This window comes from Suncus etruscus, chromosome 1, assembly GCF_024139225.1.
Source record: "Suncus etruscus isolate mSunEtr1 chromosome 1, mSunEtr1.pri.cur, whole genome shotgun sequence".
Classification (NCBI taxonomy): domain Eukaryota; kingdom Metazoa; phylum Chordata; class Mammalia; order Eulipotyphla; family Soricidae; genus Suncus; species Suncus etruscus.
Window position 1 is genome coordinate 153,093,087 of NC_064848.1, and position 19,324 is coordinate 153,112,410.

Sequence of the window (19,324 nt, forward strand, 5' to 3'; positions counted from 1 at the left end):
CGCAGGAGGCAAAGTTAGGGTGAGGCATGGCCGCATAAGGGATTTCGCTTACTGAATATTCGCAATAAAAAATCGCATTAGTGGGGCCGGGCAGTGGCGCTAGAGGTAAGGTGCTTGCCTTACCTGCGCTAGCCTTGGACGGACCGCGGTTTGATCCCCCGGCATCCCATATGGTCCCCCAAGCCAGGAGCGACTTCTGAGCACGTAGCCAGGGGTAACCCCTGAGCGTCACCGGGTGTGGCCCAAAAACCAAAAAAAAAAATCGCATTAGTGGGCCCGGAGAGATAGCACAGCGGCGTTTGCCTTGCAAGCAGCCGATCCAGGACCTAAAGTGGTTGGTTCGAATCCCGGTGTCCCATATGGTCCCCCGTGCCTGCCAGGAGCTATTTCTGAGCAGACAGCCAGGAGTAACCCCTGAGCAACGCTGGGTGTGGCCCAAAATCCAAAAAAAAAAAGAAAAAAAAAAGATCGCATTAGTAAGAAAAAAATCGCATTAAATATTTGCATACCCCAAACGGAACTGCTCGGGGTATGCGAATGTTTGTTTTTTTTTTTTTGTTTGTTTTTTTTTTGATTTTTGGGTCACACCCAGCGGTGCTCAGGGGTTACTCCTGGCTGTCTGCTCAGAAATAGCTCCTGGCAGGGGGACCATATGGGACACTGGGATTCGAACCAACCACCTTTGGTCCTGGATCAGCTGCTTGCAAGGCAAACGCCGCTGTGCTATCTCCTGCTTTAGGGGGATAGGGAATGAAGAAAGTGAGGGGAACTGGGGTGTGTGTGTCTCAGAAGCATTCCTAGTCGGGTACTTTTAGAGATTCCCACATGCAAAGCATGTGATCCAGCTCCTTGTGATCCAGGCAGGACTCCTTCATCTCTAAGCCTTGCAAATTCATCATCAAAACTCACCCTAGCTGAGCTCTGCTGGCTCATCCTGGTTAGCAGCGGAAGTTTAAGATAAGACAATAAAATGGAGCATGAAGTGGTGGAAGCTGGTTGAATTGTCTTTATTAACAAAGAGATATCCAAGGCCACTACATTGAGGAGGGTGGGGTCAGGGAGGGACAGGGTAACTTGCTGCTCACACTATATACAGATGCAAGCAAGGGGATAAGGAGTTTGAGAGCTTCCTACTCCCTCTCTCCACCAGGGTGGGGCAGAGACTAGAAGAGATAGGGGTTGGAAAGGGGAAATGTTTTGGCTGGCGGGGTCCCCCCTCCATTCCCTGGTGCTTGGGGGAGGGGAATCATTAAAGTGCTTTCAGAAAATGAGGAAATGGTCCCTGCCCCTGGAGTGGCTGGTGACCCCCCTAAAACCTTGGGCCCCGTGACCCCCCCAGGGTCTGGTACATTCAAGGGGGGAGCCGGCTCCCCTGACGTGCAAATAAAGGGGCACAGGGCTCTGCCCAGTCAGCAGCAGTGGGGTATGAGGCCCAAGCCCCAAATGCTCTCCTCTTAAATGGAGAAAAGGGGGGGCGGGGCTAGGCCCACACAATTCCTGGTGAAGGGAACCTGTGCCTCTCCCCAGAAGTTGGGACAGGCACAGTTTGGGGGAGAGAACATAACGGGGAAGAGGATGGTCATGTGATCACGAAAGCATCAGGGGTCAGAGGTCACGTTCCCAGCAGGCTCCAGTGAGTCAAACCAGTAAAAGCAAAAGCCCGAGGAGGGGAAATAAGGGCAGCTTGGGGAAGTCTGGCTTCAGGGGAGAGCTGAGTCCATGGGGACAGCCTCAGCCCAGGCCCGTCACCAGTTCATGATGCAGTTACGGTTCAGAGTCATGAAGTAAACTTGGCTGCTGCCTCCAGAGCGGACTGAGGCAAAAAACACCTGTGTGGGGGGCAGAAGAACAAGTCAACTAAGGATGGGGTTCAGGGAAGATCTCAACTGATGGGGAGGAAGGGAGAAAGAAACTAGAATTTAGCTTCTCAGAGCATCCCCCAATCCCCTCAGAAAGTGGAATGCTCTGGGGCTGGAGCAATAGCATAGCAGTAGGGTGTTTGCCTTGCACCCTGCTGATCTGGGCAGACCTGGGTTCTATCCCAAGTACCCCTTATGGTCCCCTGAGGCTGCCAGGGGCGATTTCTGAGCACAAAGCCCGGAGTAATCCCTGAGTGCAGTCAGGTGTGACCCCAAAACCAAAAATAAGTAAATAAACATTAAAAAAAGTAGAATGCTCAAGGAAGGAGGATACTGGTCCTTTAGAATTAGTCTAGACTCTAGAGAGCTCTTTCAGAACTGAAGGTGATTCCTCACTGAAGGCGAGGAAAGGGCAGACTTGCCTTGCCACTCTATGCTTTGTTCCCCAGGAATCCCCTTTTCAAAAAGATTCCATAACCACCTCCCGGTCCAGCTGAGGGTTTCAAGTCTTGAGGGCCAGCTAGTGTGGGGGCCAAACTGTGGCCCAGTCTCCCACCTTGTCGTTCCGCTCACACAGGAACTTGAGTCTCTGGGCTCGTTTGTGCATGAAGACCCCATCCAGGTGGCCCGTCTCCACAGAGCGGATCTCAATGGCTTTTTCCCCCCAACCCATTATCTGGTTGGAGCAGATGTAGGCTAGAAGAAAGGAAATGGAGGGGTAGTGAGTAGCTGCTGGTCACCCTGCCCTGGGCCGGTTTCCGGGTGGCAGTCTGAAGGTAGGACATCTCACTCACCCACAGAGGTGGGCATCTCTCCCCACTGCAGCACCACATCCTTAATGATTCGCCCATATGTGTTAACGTAGACACCCTCATCCTCATAGCACAGCAGCATCTCCATGCCATCAGTGTTGGGGAGGAAGATGATGGCATGGGGTGTGATCTGGCTTTGGATCTGGGGAAAAGGTAAGCCGGGGTCGTAGTGTCTGGGGCCCAAGTGGGTGTCCCATTCTGGCCATAGCCCCACCAAGCTTACATGCACAGGGATGTAGATATCATAGCTGTTCCCCGAGTCAACATCCACAGCATGAAAGCCAGCACTGGAGCCATAGATGACCTTGAGCCGCTGTCCCTCTTCTACTGTCAGGTCGACTAGTAGAGGGCGGTGAGGAAGGTCCGCAAAGGACTGTGGAAGAGAGAAGCTCAGTGGACACAGGCCAAAAGTCATCTTGGGAGAGTGCTGAGCACCGAGGTTGCAATTACCTTGAAGGCCATAAATTTGTGGTAGGGCTTGGGGGCCCAGGCATACACCTCCACAGAGTTCTTAAGGGCAATGACAAGGAACTTAATACGTTCATATTTTACTAAAAAGAAAGAAGAGAAGGGTGTAAGGACTTCTTACTGGGCTGCTGGTCTTCTCCCACAAGGCTGTCCCTATATTCCTACCCTGGTCCCAAGTCCCTGCATTTAAGACTGTCTTAGCTTTAATCCCAGATCCCCTTGTTTCTCTAACAAATGTGCCCTGGCCATTCTATTGTGACTTCCTCACCAACACGGTAGTGCCCGCAGCCTTCCATATCCCCCACAGTGGTCCATCCCTGCTTCTTCTCCACTTCTGGATCATTGTGCAGAATCTTGTTCCGTAGCCAGGACAGGTAATATACCCGCAGTTTATTCCGTTTCCCTGAGGTATGAAGACAACACATAAAGATACAGACATACACTTCCTCACTGTGGGTCCAGGTTCTACTTGCTCACCATCATTTTTTGTTTTTGTTTTTTTTTTGTTTTTGGTTTTTTGGGTCACACCCGGCGGTGCTCAGGGGTTACTCCTGGCTTTAGGCTCAGAAATCTCTCCTGGCAGGACCATATGGGATGCCGGGATTCGAACCTATGACCTTTTGCTTGAAAGGCAAACGCCTTACCTCCATGTTATCTCTCTGGCCCCGTCACCATCATTTTTATCTTCCTATCACAAGGTATGAATAAGTGTGGCCCCACCTGGTTCCTGGACCAAGGCTATCTTCCTCTCAGGCTAAAGGTAGTGAAAAAACCCGAAGAGCTGCATCTCCTTCACCTACCCCCACTCTATACCACACACCTGAGATGGTGATGAGCAGGTTGAGTCCTTCCAGTACATCCATTTGCTGGAAGCGTCGCCGCCCAATGAGTCCATACACCTTGCCCTGTCCACTCCGATCCAGCAACATTAAGCCATTTTCTGTGCCCACCAACAGATTTACCCCTGGAAAAAGACCCCTTGGATAGATGAAAGGCAAATCCAGGCCCTTTCCTGACTCAGAGTCAGGAGCACCACATACCCTCCTTTCCTTCCCGGACCAGGCTTACCCCAAAGGGCTGCACAAAGGATCTCTGAGTTGAAGCGCTTCTTGTACTTCCGAATCTCGGGGGTTTCACTGTGGGCCCGGGTGTTGGTGGGGTTCACATTGACCACAGAGCCTTTCCTTACATCATATTGTAGCTGATCAAGCCTACTACCTTCTCCACTTACAAGAGCTGCCAGGAGGAGGAGGAAGAAAGGGTTATGCTACAGACTCCCCATCAACTGTTTTTCACCACTCTCCTGACATCCAGAGGGAAGTGAAAGACCGCATGAAGGGGAAGCACAGAAGAATTGAAATGCTACCAAAAGGCCTTGAGTCTTGTTTCCATTACTCAGGTACCTGGCTCACTCTGAGCACTTTTCTTTTTGGGTCAAAGGGTCTCAGAAAGGCAGGTGCTAGGGCCCATAGAATGCTCACAACTGTCAAGTTATGCCTTGAATCCTCACCTGTGATTGGAATGGTGTCACCACTGCCTCCCGGCTGGTAGATCCCTAGGTCCACAAACATTGTGAAAGAGCTCTTGGCAGGGGCCTTTACTAGTCCACGAGACTGGTACTGTGGGAGTAGAGGCAGAATATGAGAGGAACACTTGGGACCCCAGTTGAAGCCCTCCCCTAGCTAGTTATTTCTCAGGAACTGGGTCTGCCCATCTCAATTCCCCCAACTCCAGGCTCCCTGGATCTTTGCCCACAATGGGGATCTGACCATATCCACTTACATCACTACCTCCATCCTTCAAGGGGGGACTCTGCCCTTTACTACTCTCAGTGGGTGAGTGACTGGGCTGCACCACATCGGGAAGGTTTGTGTAGCCATTGCTGTCAGTATGCAGCAGGTTTCGCTCCTCTTCAGGGGTCTAAAAGGAAGAGAGGGAAAGGGGCCAATGCTGGGGAAAGATAGGTATAGGGCAGGATTTGAGAATATTGTGAACACCCACTCACACGCTGGACTACCATGGTGCCACCCCCGTAGGGAGTCTGGGTCCCGGCCATCTCCTCCACATCATGTACCACCATGGTGCTGATGCTGTCTGTGTCTCCATCACTGCTGTGGGAGAGAGGAAGGTCATGAGTGCAATAGGACTAGCTGAGTGGGGGGTACCAGGGCCTTTGATACGTGCACAAAGTACAGAGAAGCCTGTGTTGGCACACGAGAAAGGCTGGCCAGAGGCAGTGAAAGAAGTAACACCAGAGTGGAAGAAGATGGACAGCAGGTAAGGCGCTTGCCTTGCATACAGCCAACCCAGATAAGCAAGGAAAGGATCATCGACTGATAAGCAATGAAGCCCAGGGTTCCACTCTAGCTTTCCCCAAAGCCCCAACCCCACCCTTTATCCAAAAAAAAAAAAAAAAAAAAAAAAAGCAGGGTAGGAGAGAAGAGCACCAGCACCCTCATCCACTCTCTAGAAAAGGGGAGGATCACCTAATAAGCAGTGATGCCCAGGGTCCCACTCTAGCTTTCTCCAAAGCCTCAACCCCACTCTTTACCCAAGTGTCTCTCTGGCACCCCCATACCGGGTCCCAGGGGTATCTCTGCTCCCCTCTGATGGTTCCCCATTGCTTTCCTCATCGTCTTCGCTGCTCTCCACCTCCTCACTGGAGGAGGAATAGTCCATGGCTTTTTTTGGAGGCCTGGGAGCCTCGTCTAGGGTGCGTTCTTTAAGCAACACGAAATCCTGCAGAAAAAGAGCTTGCATGAAGGAAGGACGGGCGAGGAGAGTGGGGTGGCACAAAGGATGCTGAAGAAGGGTCGGGTACAGAGAGGTTCCCACAAGATGCTCATTGGCACTAACCTCACCAATCGCTCGCTTATAGCTCTGGGAGGGGCCACAGGGGAAGAAAGGCAGCCAGAGGTAGGCAGGAGAGAGTTATGGAAGGTTAGTAACTGAGAAGTACCCACCAGTGTCCCACAGCCCTTCCCTTCACACAGATCAGTGAAGACCCTTCCCAGTCCCAGCTCTTAATCCCACACCCACTGGAAGCTTCAGTTCCATCTCCCAATTTTTTCATGCAGAAAAAGCAGGGCCACAGCTGCCACTAACTTACTGCAGGCCTGCCTGGCCGGGAGCGGTGATCATCAGGTTTGGCTTTGTTTCCAGGGGAGAGTACTGGGGAGCTGTCCAGTTTGGAGGAAGCTGGAAATGGCAGGATAAGAGAAGGAAATTTACTGAATCTCATATAGGGGTGTTTTCAAGACCATACCTCTTGTTGTACCTTGGGGCCTAAGGACAGGCTTGATCACATACCTCCCACACGGTTCCGCTCTAGTGAGCCAGCCTGAGGGAGGTGGCCATGAGAGGCTGGGAGGACACTATCCGAGCGCTCCCAGCCAGGATCGCTCCTCCTGAGGTCGGGATTACTGTGGAGAGGCAGGAACAGGTGAGGGAGATGGGGTGCTCATCTCCCCAAAAGTGTTGAGCTAAACAGCAGAGGGAGCCATCACCAGGGAAAGCAGGTAGCAGAAGTGAGGGTGGAAGTGAGTGCAGGGACAGCTCCATTACCTACAGGCGTTGGGCGGGCCAGGGGGCTGAGCGGGGGCCCCTGGAGGCTTGGGGGTGCCCCGCTCTGCCCGCCTTTGTAGATAGATTTGCCAGGCGGAGTTGCTGCGAGGTCTGTGGAGGGAGCACAGGGTGCCGGGGCGGGGGCAGGGAGGGGGCTGAAGTGACTACTGGGGCTTGCCCACCCCTAAGTGGGTACCTGGCAGATTCCCCGGTGCCCCCCTGGCTCACTGTGTATGCTGCTGTCTGATTCAACTCAGGATTACCTGGCTCGAACAGCTTGAGCTGGCCGGGACACTCCAGCCCCGCTGGTGTTAAGGGCAGTGGCAATAGATGAGGTCCTCTGAGGCACCTAATGAGGGAACAAAAAGAGGAACTAGCAGGCTGCCTGCAAGAGCATAGAGCCAGGCAGCAGTTTGGAGGATGGGGGAAATCCTAATCTCAGTCTCTTTCAATCTCTCTCTTTCTCTCACACAATACCTCACACCACTCAGGGTTCTTCCAGGTTTCTTTTTCTTTTTAGTTTTTGGCCCATGCTTGGGGGGGTTACTCCTGATTTTGCACTCAGCAATTACTCCTGGCAGTGTTGGGGGACCATATGGGATGCTAGGGATTGAACCCGGGTTGGCCACATGCAAGGCAAATGCCTTACTCATTGTACTACTGCTCTAGCCCTTCTCCCAGTTTTTTTTTAGAAATAAATTACATAAGTAATTTAGTAATGGAAGAGAAATCTTTCTCTTTTTTGGGGGGTGGTCACACCCGGTGGCGCTCAGAGGTTACTCCTGGCTCTGTGCTCAGAAATTGCTCCTGGCAGGCTTGAGGGACCATATGGGATGCCGGGAATCGAACTGGGGTCCATCCTGTGTTGTCTGCATGCAAGGCAAATGCCCTACTGCTGTTGCTATCGATGTGACCTCTGGAAGTGAATTCTAATTCAGAAAGATCTGTCCCTAGGGCTCCTCAACCACCTGTTTATTCTTCCCTTCCCATATTCGCCAGGAGAATCCAGAGGGTTAATTTAGGCTGGACCCATGATGTCCATCCACTTCCCCATTCTTCTCCCACCCCTTCCCAACCCATCGCCACTTCGCCTACTCCCCCTCATTCAATCCTACATTTCTCTCCTACAGCATCTTAGCTTTTTTCTGGACCCCAGGGCTATCTTTACCTTGGGTGGGGCCTCATTATCTGGCCGGACCCAGGCTGGGGTTGGAGAGTTGGAGCCAGGCCCAGGAGGCCCTTCAGAGGTGGGGTCCGAATTCTGGCGGATGACAGCTCCTCGGGTGCTGGGCTTGGCAGCAGGTGTGGGAACAGGGTCAGGGTCGTGGGAGGCTGGGAAGGCAGCCAGGTTTCGGGTAGGCTGGTCCTGCAGGGACTGGGATCGGGGTACAGGTGCTGCATATGGCTTCAGTGGGACCCGGTGTGCCACCAGGCTCTGCAGGGAGAGACCAGGGAAGGTGGGCTGTCTGTTTTGGGGCACATCCTGACGTGAGGGCTGGCAGAAAGGGGGAAGTCAAGACTCTGGCTTCCTATTATCCATCAAGGGTACCTGAAGCCCAAGGACAGCTAAGAGAGGGAAACATAGGCACAGCAGTGAGCAGAGACATCTCTGCCCATAAATTCTGAGGTCTGAGATCCCTGGCTAAGGGTTTGTGTGTACAATAGTGTGGCTTCCTGTGTCTGGGACAGGAATGTGGAGAGACTCACCTTATGTGGTCCCTCCTGGGGCTCAACTGGCCGTTGCATAGGAGGAGTTTGGGAAAGGGGGCCTGAGGGTTCAAGGGAGGCCTGGGGGATGAGGGACTCAGGTCCTGTGCTGCTTGGCTTGGTCTTAGCCAAGGGCGAGTTCTGCTGCTTATTCATCCTCGTTCTCTCTTCTACCTGTGATGCAAAAGGACAGATTTTGCTTTTCCATTCTTAGCATTAGGTATCTTCCTGCTCAAACTACTCCAGACTCAGCCTATGCCAGACAACCCCTGCCCTTCTCAGCACATTTCTGCTAGTGCCAAACGACTGCTTCTTGTAGTCATGAGGCCTTAGGCAGTGCAACCTGAGGATGGGGCTTTTGGCAGAGGAGGCTGTACCTCTCGGGCCCAGGCTGGCTTGTCAGCAGGATTTATACCCCGACCATAATGGTACAGGGGTTTCCTGTCCCCAGGCAGGATTTGCTGCTGCTGTTGCTGTTTCTGAAGTTGCTGTTGCTGTTGTTGCTGCTGCTGCTGCTGCTGTTGCTGCTGCTGCTGTAAGGACTTGAGGTAGGCATGCTCCTGCTGTAGCTGCCTCTGGAGACGCTCTGACTGTCTCTGCTCCTCCAGCTGCTTCCGCTTGTATTCCTGGACCCAATGGTAGGGAGAGAAGGCTCAGCGAAATGTGGCCCAGAAAGTGAGAGTGGGAACGCCCTTTCTGTTTCCAACTGCCTAAAGATGTCTTCCCTTGGTGCTTGGGTGGCCCCTTCCCTTAAAGTATTCCCATCCCCACCTAGCAGAGAAACTCTCAGTACCATCTTCCCAGAGAAGCTGGGGCACCCCGTTACCAGCAGGAGGGCCTGTTCCTGGAGCAGCTGTTGCTGAAGGATCTCGAGCTGTCGCTGCTCTTCCTCTAGCCTGTGACGAATATAGTCCTGGGGGGCGGGGGTGGGGGTGCAAAGGGAAGGGAAGAAGGAAGAGGCAGAGAAGGGCAGCAGCAGCGGCAAAGGAGTTGGAGAAGTTGGAGAAGGGATGAGGATGAGGAGAAGAGCAAGTAAGAGTAGTAAAGAGCACAGGGTTGAGCCAGAAGGCACAGGGAACAAGGAGGAAGTCAGAGTTATAGACCCATGAGGGCAGGGTCAGGGGTCAGTAGTCAGGATGGAAAGAGATGGGAATGAAGGCACAGAGACAGGAGGAAGGTAGGGAACCAGGGTTGGGGGTTAAAGGGTGGGAGAAAACAGAAAGAGTGAAGCTGGAAAAGATAGAAGGAATCTAAGGGTAGGGGAGAGAAGGGAGGAGGGTACCAGGGAGCAGGGTGGCAGGCAGCAGGAAAAGGAGTGGAGTCTAGGAATGGAGGGGTGTTACAGTGCACACTGGGGGCCTTACCTGCTCTCGTACCTGCTCCCGTTCAGCCTGCCTTCTCTCCTCCTCGCGCCTTAGGGCCTGCATGTCCTCCAGCCGTCGCTGCTGCTCCTTTTCCTGGAGCTTTCTCTGCTCCCGCTCCCGCCGCTGTTGCTGTAGATGAAGAGCTGTTGTTTCAGAGACTGCACCACTTGGCCACCAGAGCCCTGGAGGGGAGCAGCCCATTTCAGGCACCTCTCACAAAGGACAGTGCAGGCAAGTCTCCTCACTTCAGAGGATGGTGATAGAGAAAAGCATTAGCTTGTTTCTGCAAACCTACTCAAGAACCCATAAGCTTGACTAAGGTAGTTATTGACTGAGGACAAAAAGGACTGAGAGGCTCAATGCTGCTCTGGGCTTAGGCTTAAGTAAGCCAGTTCCTATCCACTCTCAACCAAGTAAGCAAAAAAACAAAAACAACCCCTCTCCCCAACCTCAGGAAAACAACAAATGCACATATTTTTTGCCTTTTCAATCAACTTCTGCCCAACAGAGCAGGAGGTAATGACAACCTTTAGACACAAGAGGGCACATGGTACCCCTGCATAGTATAGCAGGACACCAGGAGGGACAGGACTTGCTCCTTCCTGACAAATAATAGCAAGGCAGGTTACATTGTACTTTCACAATCTTTCTGAACAGAGTTGGCATAAAAGCTTGTTTAATGAGAAGAAGATCTGTAGGGGCCTAGGAGATAGCTGAAAGGGGTATGACTGGGCACATGTGATCCCAGCAGGACGTGGTCCCAGGAATTTTCTGGTATGTAAGCCTGAAAATTAAATAGGGCTGGGAATATTGATCAGATGTAGATACTTTATTTTTGTTTTGGGGCCAAACCCAGATGCACTCAGGGGTTACTCCTGGCTCTTCGTTCAGAAATTGCTCCTGGCAGGCTTGAGGGAACCCTATGAAATGCCAGGGACCGAATCTGGGTCCGTCCTGGGTTGGTTGAATACAAGGCAGATGCCCTACCACCGTGCTATCACTCTGACCCCAAATGTAGAACATTTTAGCATGTGTGAGGCCATGAGTTTGATCCTTGTCATTGAAAAACACAAATTTGTACTAAGCAAATATACTAAATACTAAGTGTATTAAATACTACTCTAATACACTCCCAAGCCTATTTATCTCCTATTCTTTAAATTTTGTTAAATCTAAGCTCTCTGAACTAGAAAATCATGCAGTTATTTTAACCCTCCTCTAATTATTCCAACCGAAGACTGGGAATGTTGCCTAGCAGTAAAACACAGCCTTATGTGTTTGGGACCCTGAGTTTCAAACCCAGTAGGGGGGAAAAAAGGAATTAAAACTCAATTAGTTCAACTTTTAACACTATCCTTTTGGGGGAGGGGGCACGCCCGGTGGCACTCAGAGGTTACTCCTGGCTTTGTGCTCAGAAATCGCTCCTGGCAGGCTCAGGGGGCCATGAGATGCTGGGGATCAAACCCAGGCCTGTCCTGGGTCAGCCGCATGCAAGGCAAATGCCCTACCACTGTGTTATTACTCTGGCCTCAAGACTATACTTTTTTGTGGGGACCGGGGCTAGACCCAGTGGTGCTTAGGGGTTACTCCTGGTTCTGTACTTAGGAAATCATTCCTGATAGGCTTGGGAGAACAATATGGGATGTTGGGGATCAAATCCAAATTGGCCATATGCCAGGCAAATAACCTACACACTGAATTATCTCTCTTGCTGGCCCCAATATTGTACTTTCCCAGGGGGAACACTAGATTTGATTACCAGCACTTTAAATAAATAAATAAATAATCTAAGTAATTAAAATTTTTTTTTGGGTCACATCCGGCAGTGCTCAGGGGTTACTCCTGGCTCTACGCTCAGAAATCGCTCCTGGCATGCTCAGGGGACCATATGGGACACCGGGATTCGAACCACTGACCTTCTGCATGAGAGGCAAACGCCTTACCTCCATGATATATCTCTGGCCCCATTTTATGATTTTTTTTTTTGAATTAAATTTTTTTTTTTTGGTTTTTGGGCCACACCCGTTTGATGCTCAGAGATTACTCCTGGCTATGCCCTCAGAAATCACCCCTGGCTTGGGGGGACCATATGGGACACCGGGGGATCGAACCGCGGTCCGTCCTAGGCTAGCGCTTGCAAGGCAGATACCTTACCTTTAGCGCCACCTTCCAGGCCCCTGAATTAAATATTTTTAAATAAAAGAAAAAAATCTACATTTTAGTAGATCTAAGTCAAAACAACCAAGATTTAAAGGATTTTTTTTTCCTTTGTTTTTTGGGTTATGCCCGGCAGTAGTCAGGGGTTACTCCTGGCTTTGTGCTCAGAAATCGCTCCTGGCAGGCTCAGGTGACCATACGGGATGCTGGGATTTGAACCACCGTCCTTCTGCATGCAAGGCAAACACCTTACCTCCATGCTATCTCTCCGGCCCAGGATTTTACTTTTTATTTTTATTTCTTTATTCATTTATATATTATTTTGGTTTGGGGACCACACTCAAGAGATGCTCTGCACTCAGTGATTACTTCTGTCGGTGCTTAGGGGTCCATACAAGATGTCATGTATTGAACATGGTTGGCTGCATGTGAATTAAGCACCCTACCCATCTCTTTGGTCCCAAAGGAGGATCTTTAGAATGACCTTTTTCATATTCAGACCAGAATGTTCTGAGAGTCAGAAAGTTTGGATGCTGGATGCTAAGTGCTAGCTCCCAAGGTCTTAGGGTACTTGAAGTGAGACAAACTCAGAGTACAGGTTTACCTGCATAAATAAGAAGTGGGTCACTGGGTCCATGGGGAACCAGTACAACCTTTCAGAAAGGGCATGGTTGTGAAGGGATGCTAGCAGAGGGTAGCATCCATCCACACAGGGCTGGCAGGGCAGAGTGTACTGGGCTTGCACCCCAACCAGAACGTAGAGCTTTCCCAAATCCATTCCAACACCCCATTCTCCTCACTGTCATAATGAACTTGGAATGGGACTAGGACAGGTGGGTAAGAAGGCTCAGGCCCTCCCAGAACTGCCCACCTCCTCAACACGCCGCCGTTCCTCCTTCTGCTCCTCAATGCGCCGCTGTCGCTGGTGCAGGAGGTGTTTGATGTGGGCCTCAGGGTCTCGCTGCTGCTGCAACTGCTGCTGCTGCTGCTGCTGCTTTAAAGCTTCTGAATTGCTCTTATTCTCCTGCTGAAGTCGGAGAAATTCCCGGCGTAGGGTGGACTCCCCAGGCACATTCATAATGGAGCTGGGTCAGGATGATAGAATGAATACAGGTCAGAACCAGCTGTTCTCACTCTCATCCTGGCCAGCCACCTCTGTGGGACTTGATCTGCTCTGGTCTCTCCGAGGCAAGGAGGTGGTCTGCTCTCTCATCTCCCTAGCCCTGGCTTTGTCCTCCTTTAACAGTCTGGCCTGCAGCTTCAAATCACTCTCTTCCCCACTTCTTGCCCACTCATTCATTCCATTTCCTCTAAGCACCCAGAGATCGTTACTTGATACTTTACTTTTCTGGGGCCCATCACCCCATATTGCCATTCCCCAAGCTAAGGACCACTACTGTCCCCGCAAATGAGAGGTTTCCCCTAGCCATTGTCTGTTCAGCTCACCTGGGCTCTCCTTCCTCTCCATGGCTGTCATCTTCCTCTTCACTGCCGCTGTATTCATATTCTGTCTCCTCTGCAGAGAAGAGATCACTGCTGTTTCTTCACCCACTGCCCAGACTACCCTCGGGCTAGGGAAAGTTTATATGGGAATAACCAAGAGGATCTGTCTGGATGACCACCAAGCACCTGGGTCCCTTTCTTGCAGAAATGAGGTAATGGTGGGTCTCAGGTTCGGGCCTTGACAGAAATAGGGATCAGTAGGGATGTATGAATGAATGTGTGTGTGCACTGATGCATACATGCGTGTGCTCAACATGGAAGTTTGTAAAATGAGACATTAGGATGGCTTGGAAGGTGGAAGGCTGGAAGGAAAATCTTAGAGGAGCTGAGCCTAAGAAGGAAGTCTGAAAGGAAGCCAGGAGAAGCCATGGCGGGTGCAGACATGTGGGAACTGATGTGTTCTGAGACCCTCTACCTCCCTCCTTGCCCAATCACCTTTTTCGCCTCTCTTCTTTCGGGAACGATCGATATGGTCCTTAAGTTGGATGCGAACCTGTCGTTCTGTGGGCTGGTCTCTGATGAAGGGAAACTTGAGCAATTGCTCTGTTGGTGGGCGGCTTAGGTAAGTCTTGATGAGACATGTGTCAATGAAGTCAATAAACTTCTTAGACCTGAAAACAATGGGAGCTCATACTGGGAGGTTCCCCTCAAAAGAGGGACCCAGAGGAAGAAGGGGGAGTGGGAAATCATTCAAAGTCACCACAACTTCCTTCCAATCTTTTCCACATCCCAACACTAATCCTGGGCCTCAATGTCCCTGTTCCAACCCCTATTCTGTTCAAGTTTGACCATGTGTGGTAAGGGGGTGGGTAATCCTTGTCCACTGACCTTTGATTCTAGACACCAGCACCATAAAGACCTACCATTTCTTGGACTTGAGCCTGGGTGGTGGGTTCCGAGGGATAAGGAAGAGGGCTCGCATGGGATGCATGTCACACAGAGCTGGGACAAAGAAGAGACATTGCCAGTCTTTCCCAAGAGGCTACAGAACTCCTTCCCATAATAAACCCTCCATGACCCACCAGCTCCCTACAGACACTTTCTGAGCCTCCTCCCCCAGTCAGGGCACTTACGGGGGGCACCCTCTGCCATCTCGATGGCTGTGATTCCTAGAGACCAAATGTCACTCTACAGAGAGAAGAGAAGGGACAGGTGAATGTTCCTGACTACTCTCCTCACCACAATCATAGCCTCTTCCTGACCACTTCCTGGTGTACTCCTCTTTCTGATGGTCTTTCCTCCAGCCCTATACCACCTGCTAGTTATCCAATTTTCCCATTTAGAACTTGCTTGAAACAAATGCTCTTCAATCTATTATGCTAATATGGTGTTAAGCCTTCACAATAAACAATCCTGCTCAAGTCTTCAATATGTTCAACCAATTAATTACCCCAATTTCCATGCCCTCTACTTTCCCCTCCATACCCTGTAATCATAGGTGGCATCAGGATTCTCATCACAGGCAATGACCTCTGGAGCCATCCAGTAGGGGGTCCCAATGAAAGTATTACGTCTGCCCACAGTGCGATCCAGCTGTGCACTCACTCCAAAATCCACTGAAACATATGGACAGAAGGGTATTGTGAGCCAGAGTGATAGTACAGCAGGCAGGGTGCTTGCCTTTCATGTGACTGACGTGGTTTTATTTATTTATTTGTTTTTGGGCCACACCCAGTGACACTCAGGGGTTACTCCTGACTATGTACTCAGAAATCGCTCCTGGCTTGGGGGACCATAGGGGATTGCGGGGATTGAATCGAGGTCTGTCCTGGGTCAGTCGCATGCAAGGCAAACACCCTACCACTGTGCTATCGCTCCAGCCCCTCGACCTGGGTATAATTCTCAGTCCCCGAGTAATTTCTGAGCTCAGAGTCAGGAGTAACCCCTAAGCACTGCCAGGTGTACCCCTCTCCCCAAAAAAGGGTATTGTGAATGAGCCTCATGTCTACTGTTCTAGCCTGAGACTTGTATGGTGCATGTTCTAGGGCAGAGAATAGCCTCTCTGCCTTGGGAATTGGGAGCTACCTGAATACCTTTTCTACCTCATCACCATCCTAAAAATCCTTACCTAGAGACAGTATCCCAGGATTGAGGGGCAAGAAAACCAACCAACCAACCAAACAACAAAAAACAAACAGTCCTTAGAAGGACCTAGCAGAAAGCAAGGTGTTCAGGGGAAGAAATTAAAAAGGAAAGGAGCAGTTCTCCTGGCTGCATAGAGTTGAACTTCCCTGGCATCCATCCCCTCAGGGCTCGCTCCTTCTGAGGTGAGTCTTCCCTGCCTGGAAACTGTGGATAAAGCTGACTCTGCTGGGCCTCTTAAACATGGCAGACATTTTGAGGCTTCCCCCTGCTTGCTCCAGCCTGGGAACTTTGATCGTCCCTGGCATCCATCCCCTCAGGGCTAGCTTCTTCTGAGGTGAGTCTTCCCGCCACAGGGAGCGGAAGCAGCCACACACTCCACCTAGCCAATGAATACCACCACAACATGTAGAAAAACTCACAATACAGGCGTGACAATGGGGAAACTACGCAGACTAACATCAGGCATAGAGAATGAAGATGGCAACTCTGATGACCCGACAACGGCCAACCACCTAGTTAGTCTTTCAGATATGGAGTTTAGAGAAAAAATATGGAGGATGTTCACAGAACTCAAAGAAAGTATAGAACAGAACACTAGTAAGAATCAAGAGTTGAACTTGGGCCAACAAAGAGAAAAACCTGGCTTCTAAGCACCATCAGGAGTGTTTTCTAAGTATCAAGCCAGGAGCAGCCTGAGTACTGCCAGGTAGGGTACAAACCTCCATCACTATCACCACCACCACCACCAAAAAAATGACCTCTCATTCTCTCTCTCCTGGAGGTGAAAAGACCTCATATGTCTCAGAAGAATTCAGTGTAGATAGAGGGAACAGAGATAGTACAGTGGATATGGCACTTGCCTTGTGTGTGGCTAACCTGGATTCTATCCCCAGCACCTCATATGATCCTCAAAACCCACTGGGAGTGATCCAAGAATGCAGAATAAGCCCTGAGCACAAATGAATATGGTTCCAAAACAAAATAAAACATCAGCATACCAAGCTTGACCTCTGCATTCTCTGTCAGCAGTACATTCTGCCCCTTGATGTCTCGATGGATTACTTTGTGGGCGTGGAGATGGGCCAGACCCTGGACCAAAAGAAAAAGGAAGTTAGTCTCTATGTGGGAGGGATGAAAAGAACAAAAAGTGAGTCTAGTGGGAGGGGAGGCTTAAATCCGGATGGGATTGGATTGTACAGGAACCACACACAGGCTGATCTTGCGAAGCATGTACAGTGGTGGCTCCTAGGAAATTCCCAGCTGCTACAGGGTTGCAAGTGAGAAGTGGGAACAGAGGTACCTGTCTTTCCAGCAGACTGAGTCCCCAGCTTAGAGCTCTTTCTTATCCCCACCAGCTTCAGGTTAGGCTCTCCATAAAAGGGCACACAGAGTCCCCCGCAGTGTAGGAGGGTCCGCATCCAGAGAGAAGCTCCAGCAGGAAATAGTTGAAGAGGAAAGAGGAGGGAAGGTGTCTAGTGCTTACCCGGAGAATTTCCCTGCAGATGTAGGCAATACAGTCCTCCTTCAGGGCATTCCCTTTTGTGTTCTTCACCAGATCTGTCACAGAACCAGCACCACAGAACTCCATCACCAGCTGTAGTAAGATGAAAGCACAGGAAGAACCATCAGCCAGGCAATGCCTCCTCCTCCTGTTAGTCCCCCGGATGACCAGAGGCCTGAGAGTCAGAACTGAGCTGGAAGCTTGGGTTCAATACCTGGCACTATATGTTTTAGAGAACCACAGGGTATGACCCCTGAGCAACTAGTTGAGTGTAGCTCCTGAGCACTGTCAGGTGAGTCCTTCAAAGCAACCACCAAAGAAATAAAAATAGGACATGGGACTGACCTAAGAGAACCTGGTAAGACCTGGGGGAAAGCTCCACAAACAAGTATGGGCAAGAACAGAGGAATAAGTGGCTACTTCCAGCAGCTCAGGGGAAGAACTTTAAATGAGAAACAGAGGCCCAAAGGAAAGCCTCCATTGGAGGTGAGGGTACAGGAATTTTGCTGACCTTTTCTTGGGGGTGGGGTGGGGGGAGTCATAGTCATTGGTACTCGTTGCTAATTTCTGGCACAAAGGGATCACCTTGATGGTGCTCAGGAGATCAAATTGGTACTAAGGATCAAAACAAAGCCACATGCAAGAAAAGTACCTTAACTATTGATTCTCTCTGGTTCCCATAGTACATTTTCAATGGATTATTTTCAGATAACTTTTTTTGGAGGGGAGGGCACATCCAGCAGCACTCAGGAGTTACTCCTGGCTCTGCGCTCAGAAATCACTCCTGGCAGGCTTGGGGAAACCATAAGGGATGCCAGGAATCAAACCCAGGACTATCCTTAGTGGGCTGCATGCAAGGCAAAACACCCTACCTGTGCTCCGGACCCAGAGTACTTTTTGTATGTTTTTTGTTTGCTTTGGGGTCACACTTGGTAGTACTCAGGGGTTACTCCTGACTATGCTCAGAAATTACTCCTGGCAGGCTTGAGGGACCATTAAGAGATTCTGGGGATCGAACCTGGATCAACTGTGTGCAAGGCAAATACCCCATCCCACTGTGATATTGCTCTGGCCCCTCACAGTACTTTTTGCAGTAATAGGATTGAGCTCAGATCCTAGATACATGGCATGTGTTCGACTACCAAGTCACACCCTTGAACCCCCAGAATATTTTTTTTTCTTCCCTGGGCCTTACACAGCAGTGATCAGGCTACTCCTGGCTCTTTGCTCAGGAGTGTCCCTGGTATTTCTTGGAAGGACATGTGGTAGTGGGGATTCAACCCAGGGTCACTGCTGCTGTATACAAGCCAAATGCCCTATGACCTGAACTATATCTCAAGGTCCTACACAGAATTTTGGGGGCAGTTTTGAGGAAAGCGTATGGAGATGGCTCAACAACTTGGAGCGTTTATTTTACATCAGGAGCCTTGAGTTAGTTCCCTGAGCACTGCACTGGGATTGGGTTTCCCTGTTCCAAAAAGAATAAACATCATGGGCCAGCGAGGTGGTGCTAGAGGTAAGGTGTCTGCCTTGCAAGCGCTAGCCAAGGAAAGATTGTGACCGTGGCTTGATCCCCCGGCATCCCATATGGTCCCCCCAAGCCAGGGGCAATTTCTGAGCGCTTAGCTAGGAGTAACCCCTGAGCATCAAACAGGTGTGGCCCGAAAAACCAAAAAAAAAAAAAAAAAAAAGAATAAACATCAGAGTGCTGAGGCAATAGTACAGAGGATAAGGCACTTGCTTTACACATGGTTGACCTGGTTTTGGTCACTGGCATCTCATATAATCCCCTGAGGACTAAGTAATGATTCCTGAGTGCAGAGCCAGGAATATACCTTGAGTATCACCAAGTATAGCAAACAAACAATCTAACATGTACAATGCAAATAAATGCTGGATGGCTATGTATTTTGGCCTACACAAAAGTAATTTGCCAATCAATGTTATAGCCACTGAGGAGATGGTACCAAACAGGTTCAGAAGGGGTGCCCAATCACTACAATGATCTCTCCCATTCCACAATAGATTGTAGACCTACTTGATATGTTACTCACATATTGTGCACACTTATGTATATAATGTGAAAGAGAGATGGGCTGGAGCAATAGCACATGGATAGGGTATTTGCCTTGTACACGGCCTAGCCAGGTATGATCTCCGGGATCAGTGATATCCCATATAGTTCCGAGCCTGATAAGAGTGATCTCTGAGCTCAGAATCAGGAGTAACACCTGAGCGTGCTATGTGTGTCCTAAAAACAAGACAAACAAACAAACAAAAGACAGTGACAGAGAGAGACAGGGG

At 50.3% G+C, this 19,324-nt stretch overlaps 1 protein-coding gene across 12 annotated transcripts in view; it reads right to left on the bottom strand.

Moving 5' to 3' along the window:
- Positions 1-983: 983 nt before the first annotated feature.
- MINK1 (misshapen like kinase 1) overlaps positions 984-19,324 on the bottom strand; it is an 86,240-nt gene continuing 67,899 nt past the window's right edge. The window contains exons 5-34 of one of the 12 annotated variants that reach the window (XM_049774278.1): positions 17,003-17,113; positions 16,518-16,608; positions 14,860-14,990; positions 14,508-14,562; positions 14,298-14,376; positions 13,870-14,045; positions 13,378-13,447; positions 12,803-13,016; positions 9,775-9,903; positions 9,237-9,323; positions 8,788-9,036; positions 8,411-8,584; positions 7,872-8,138; positions 6,967-7,052; positions 6,704-6,814; positions 6,449-6,561; positions 6,249-6,337; positions 5,996-6,019; positions 5,718-5,878; positions 5,145-5,247; positions 4,922-5,059; positions 4,650-4,758; positions 4,208-4,375; positions 3,960-4,103; positions 3,408-3,542; positions 3,122-3,222; positions 2,895-3,044; positions 2,654-2,813; positions 2,416-2,555; positions 984-1,829 (exon numbers count right to left, since the gene is read on the bottom strand). In XM_049774278.1, coding sequence (XP_049630235.1) covers positions 1,746-1,829; positions 2,416-2,555; positions 2,654-2,813; positions 2,895-3,044; positions 3,122-3,222; positions 3,408-3,542; positions 3,960-4,103; positions 4,208-4,375; positions 4,650-4,758; positions 4,922-5,059; positions 5,145-5,247; positions 5,718-5,878; positions 5,996-6,019; positions 6,249-6,337; positions 6,449-6,561; positions 6,704-6,814; positions 6,967-7,052; positions 7,872-8,138; positions 8,411-8,584; positions 8,788-9,036; positions 9,237-9,323; positions 9,775-9,903; positions 12,803-13,016; positions 13,378-13,447; positions 13,870-14,045; positions 14,298-14,376; positions 14,508-14,562; positions 14,860-14,990; positions 16,518-16,608; positions 17,003-17,113 — 3,849 coding nt within the window. In that variant the 3' untranslated portion in view covers positions 984-1,745. Of the gene's footprint in view, positions 1,830-2,415; positions 2,556-2,653; positions 2,814-2,894; positions 3,045-3,121; positions 3,223-3,407; positions 3,543-3,959; positions 4,104-4,207; positions 4,376-4,649; positions 4,759-4,921; positions 5,060-5,144; positions 5,251-5,717; positions 6,020-6,248; positions 6,338-6,448; positions 6,562-6,703; positions 6,815-6,966; positions 7,053-7,871; positions 8,139-8,410; positions 8,585-8,787; positions 9,037-9,236; positions 9,324-9,774; positions 9,904-12,802; positions 13,017-13,377; positions 13,448-13,869; positions 14,046-14,297; positions 14,377-14,507; positions 14,563-14,859; positions 14,991-16,517; positions 16,609-17,002; positions 17,114-19,324 lie in introns of all 12 variants that reach the window. The other 11 variants (XM_049774277.1, XM_049774280.1, XM_049774281.1 and 8 more) reach the window with 11 other exon arrangements.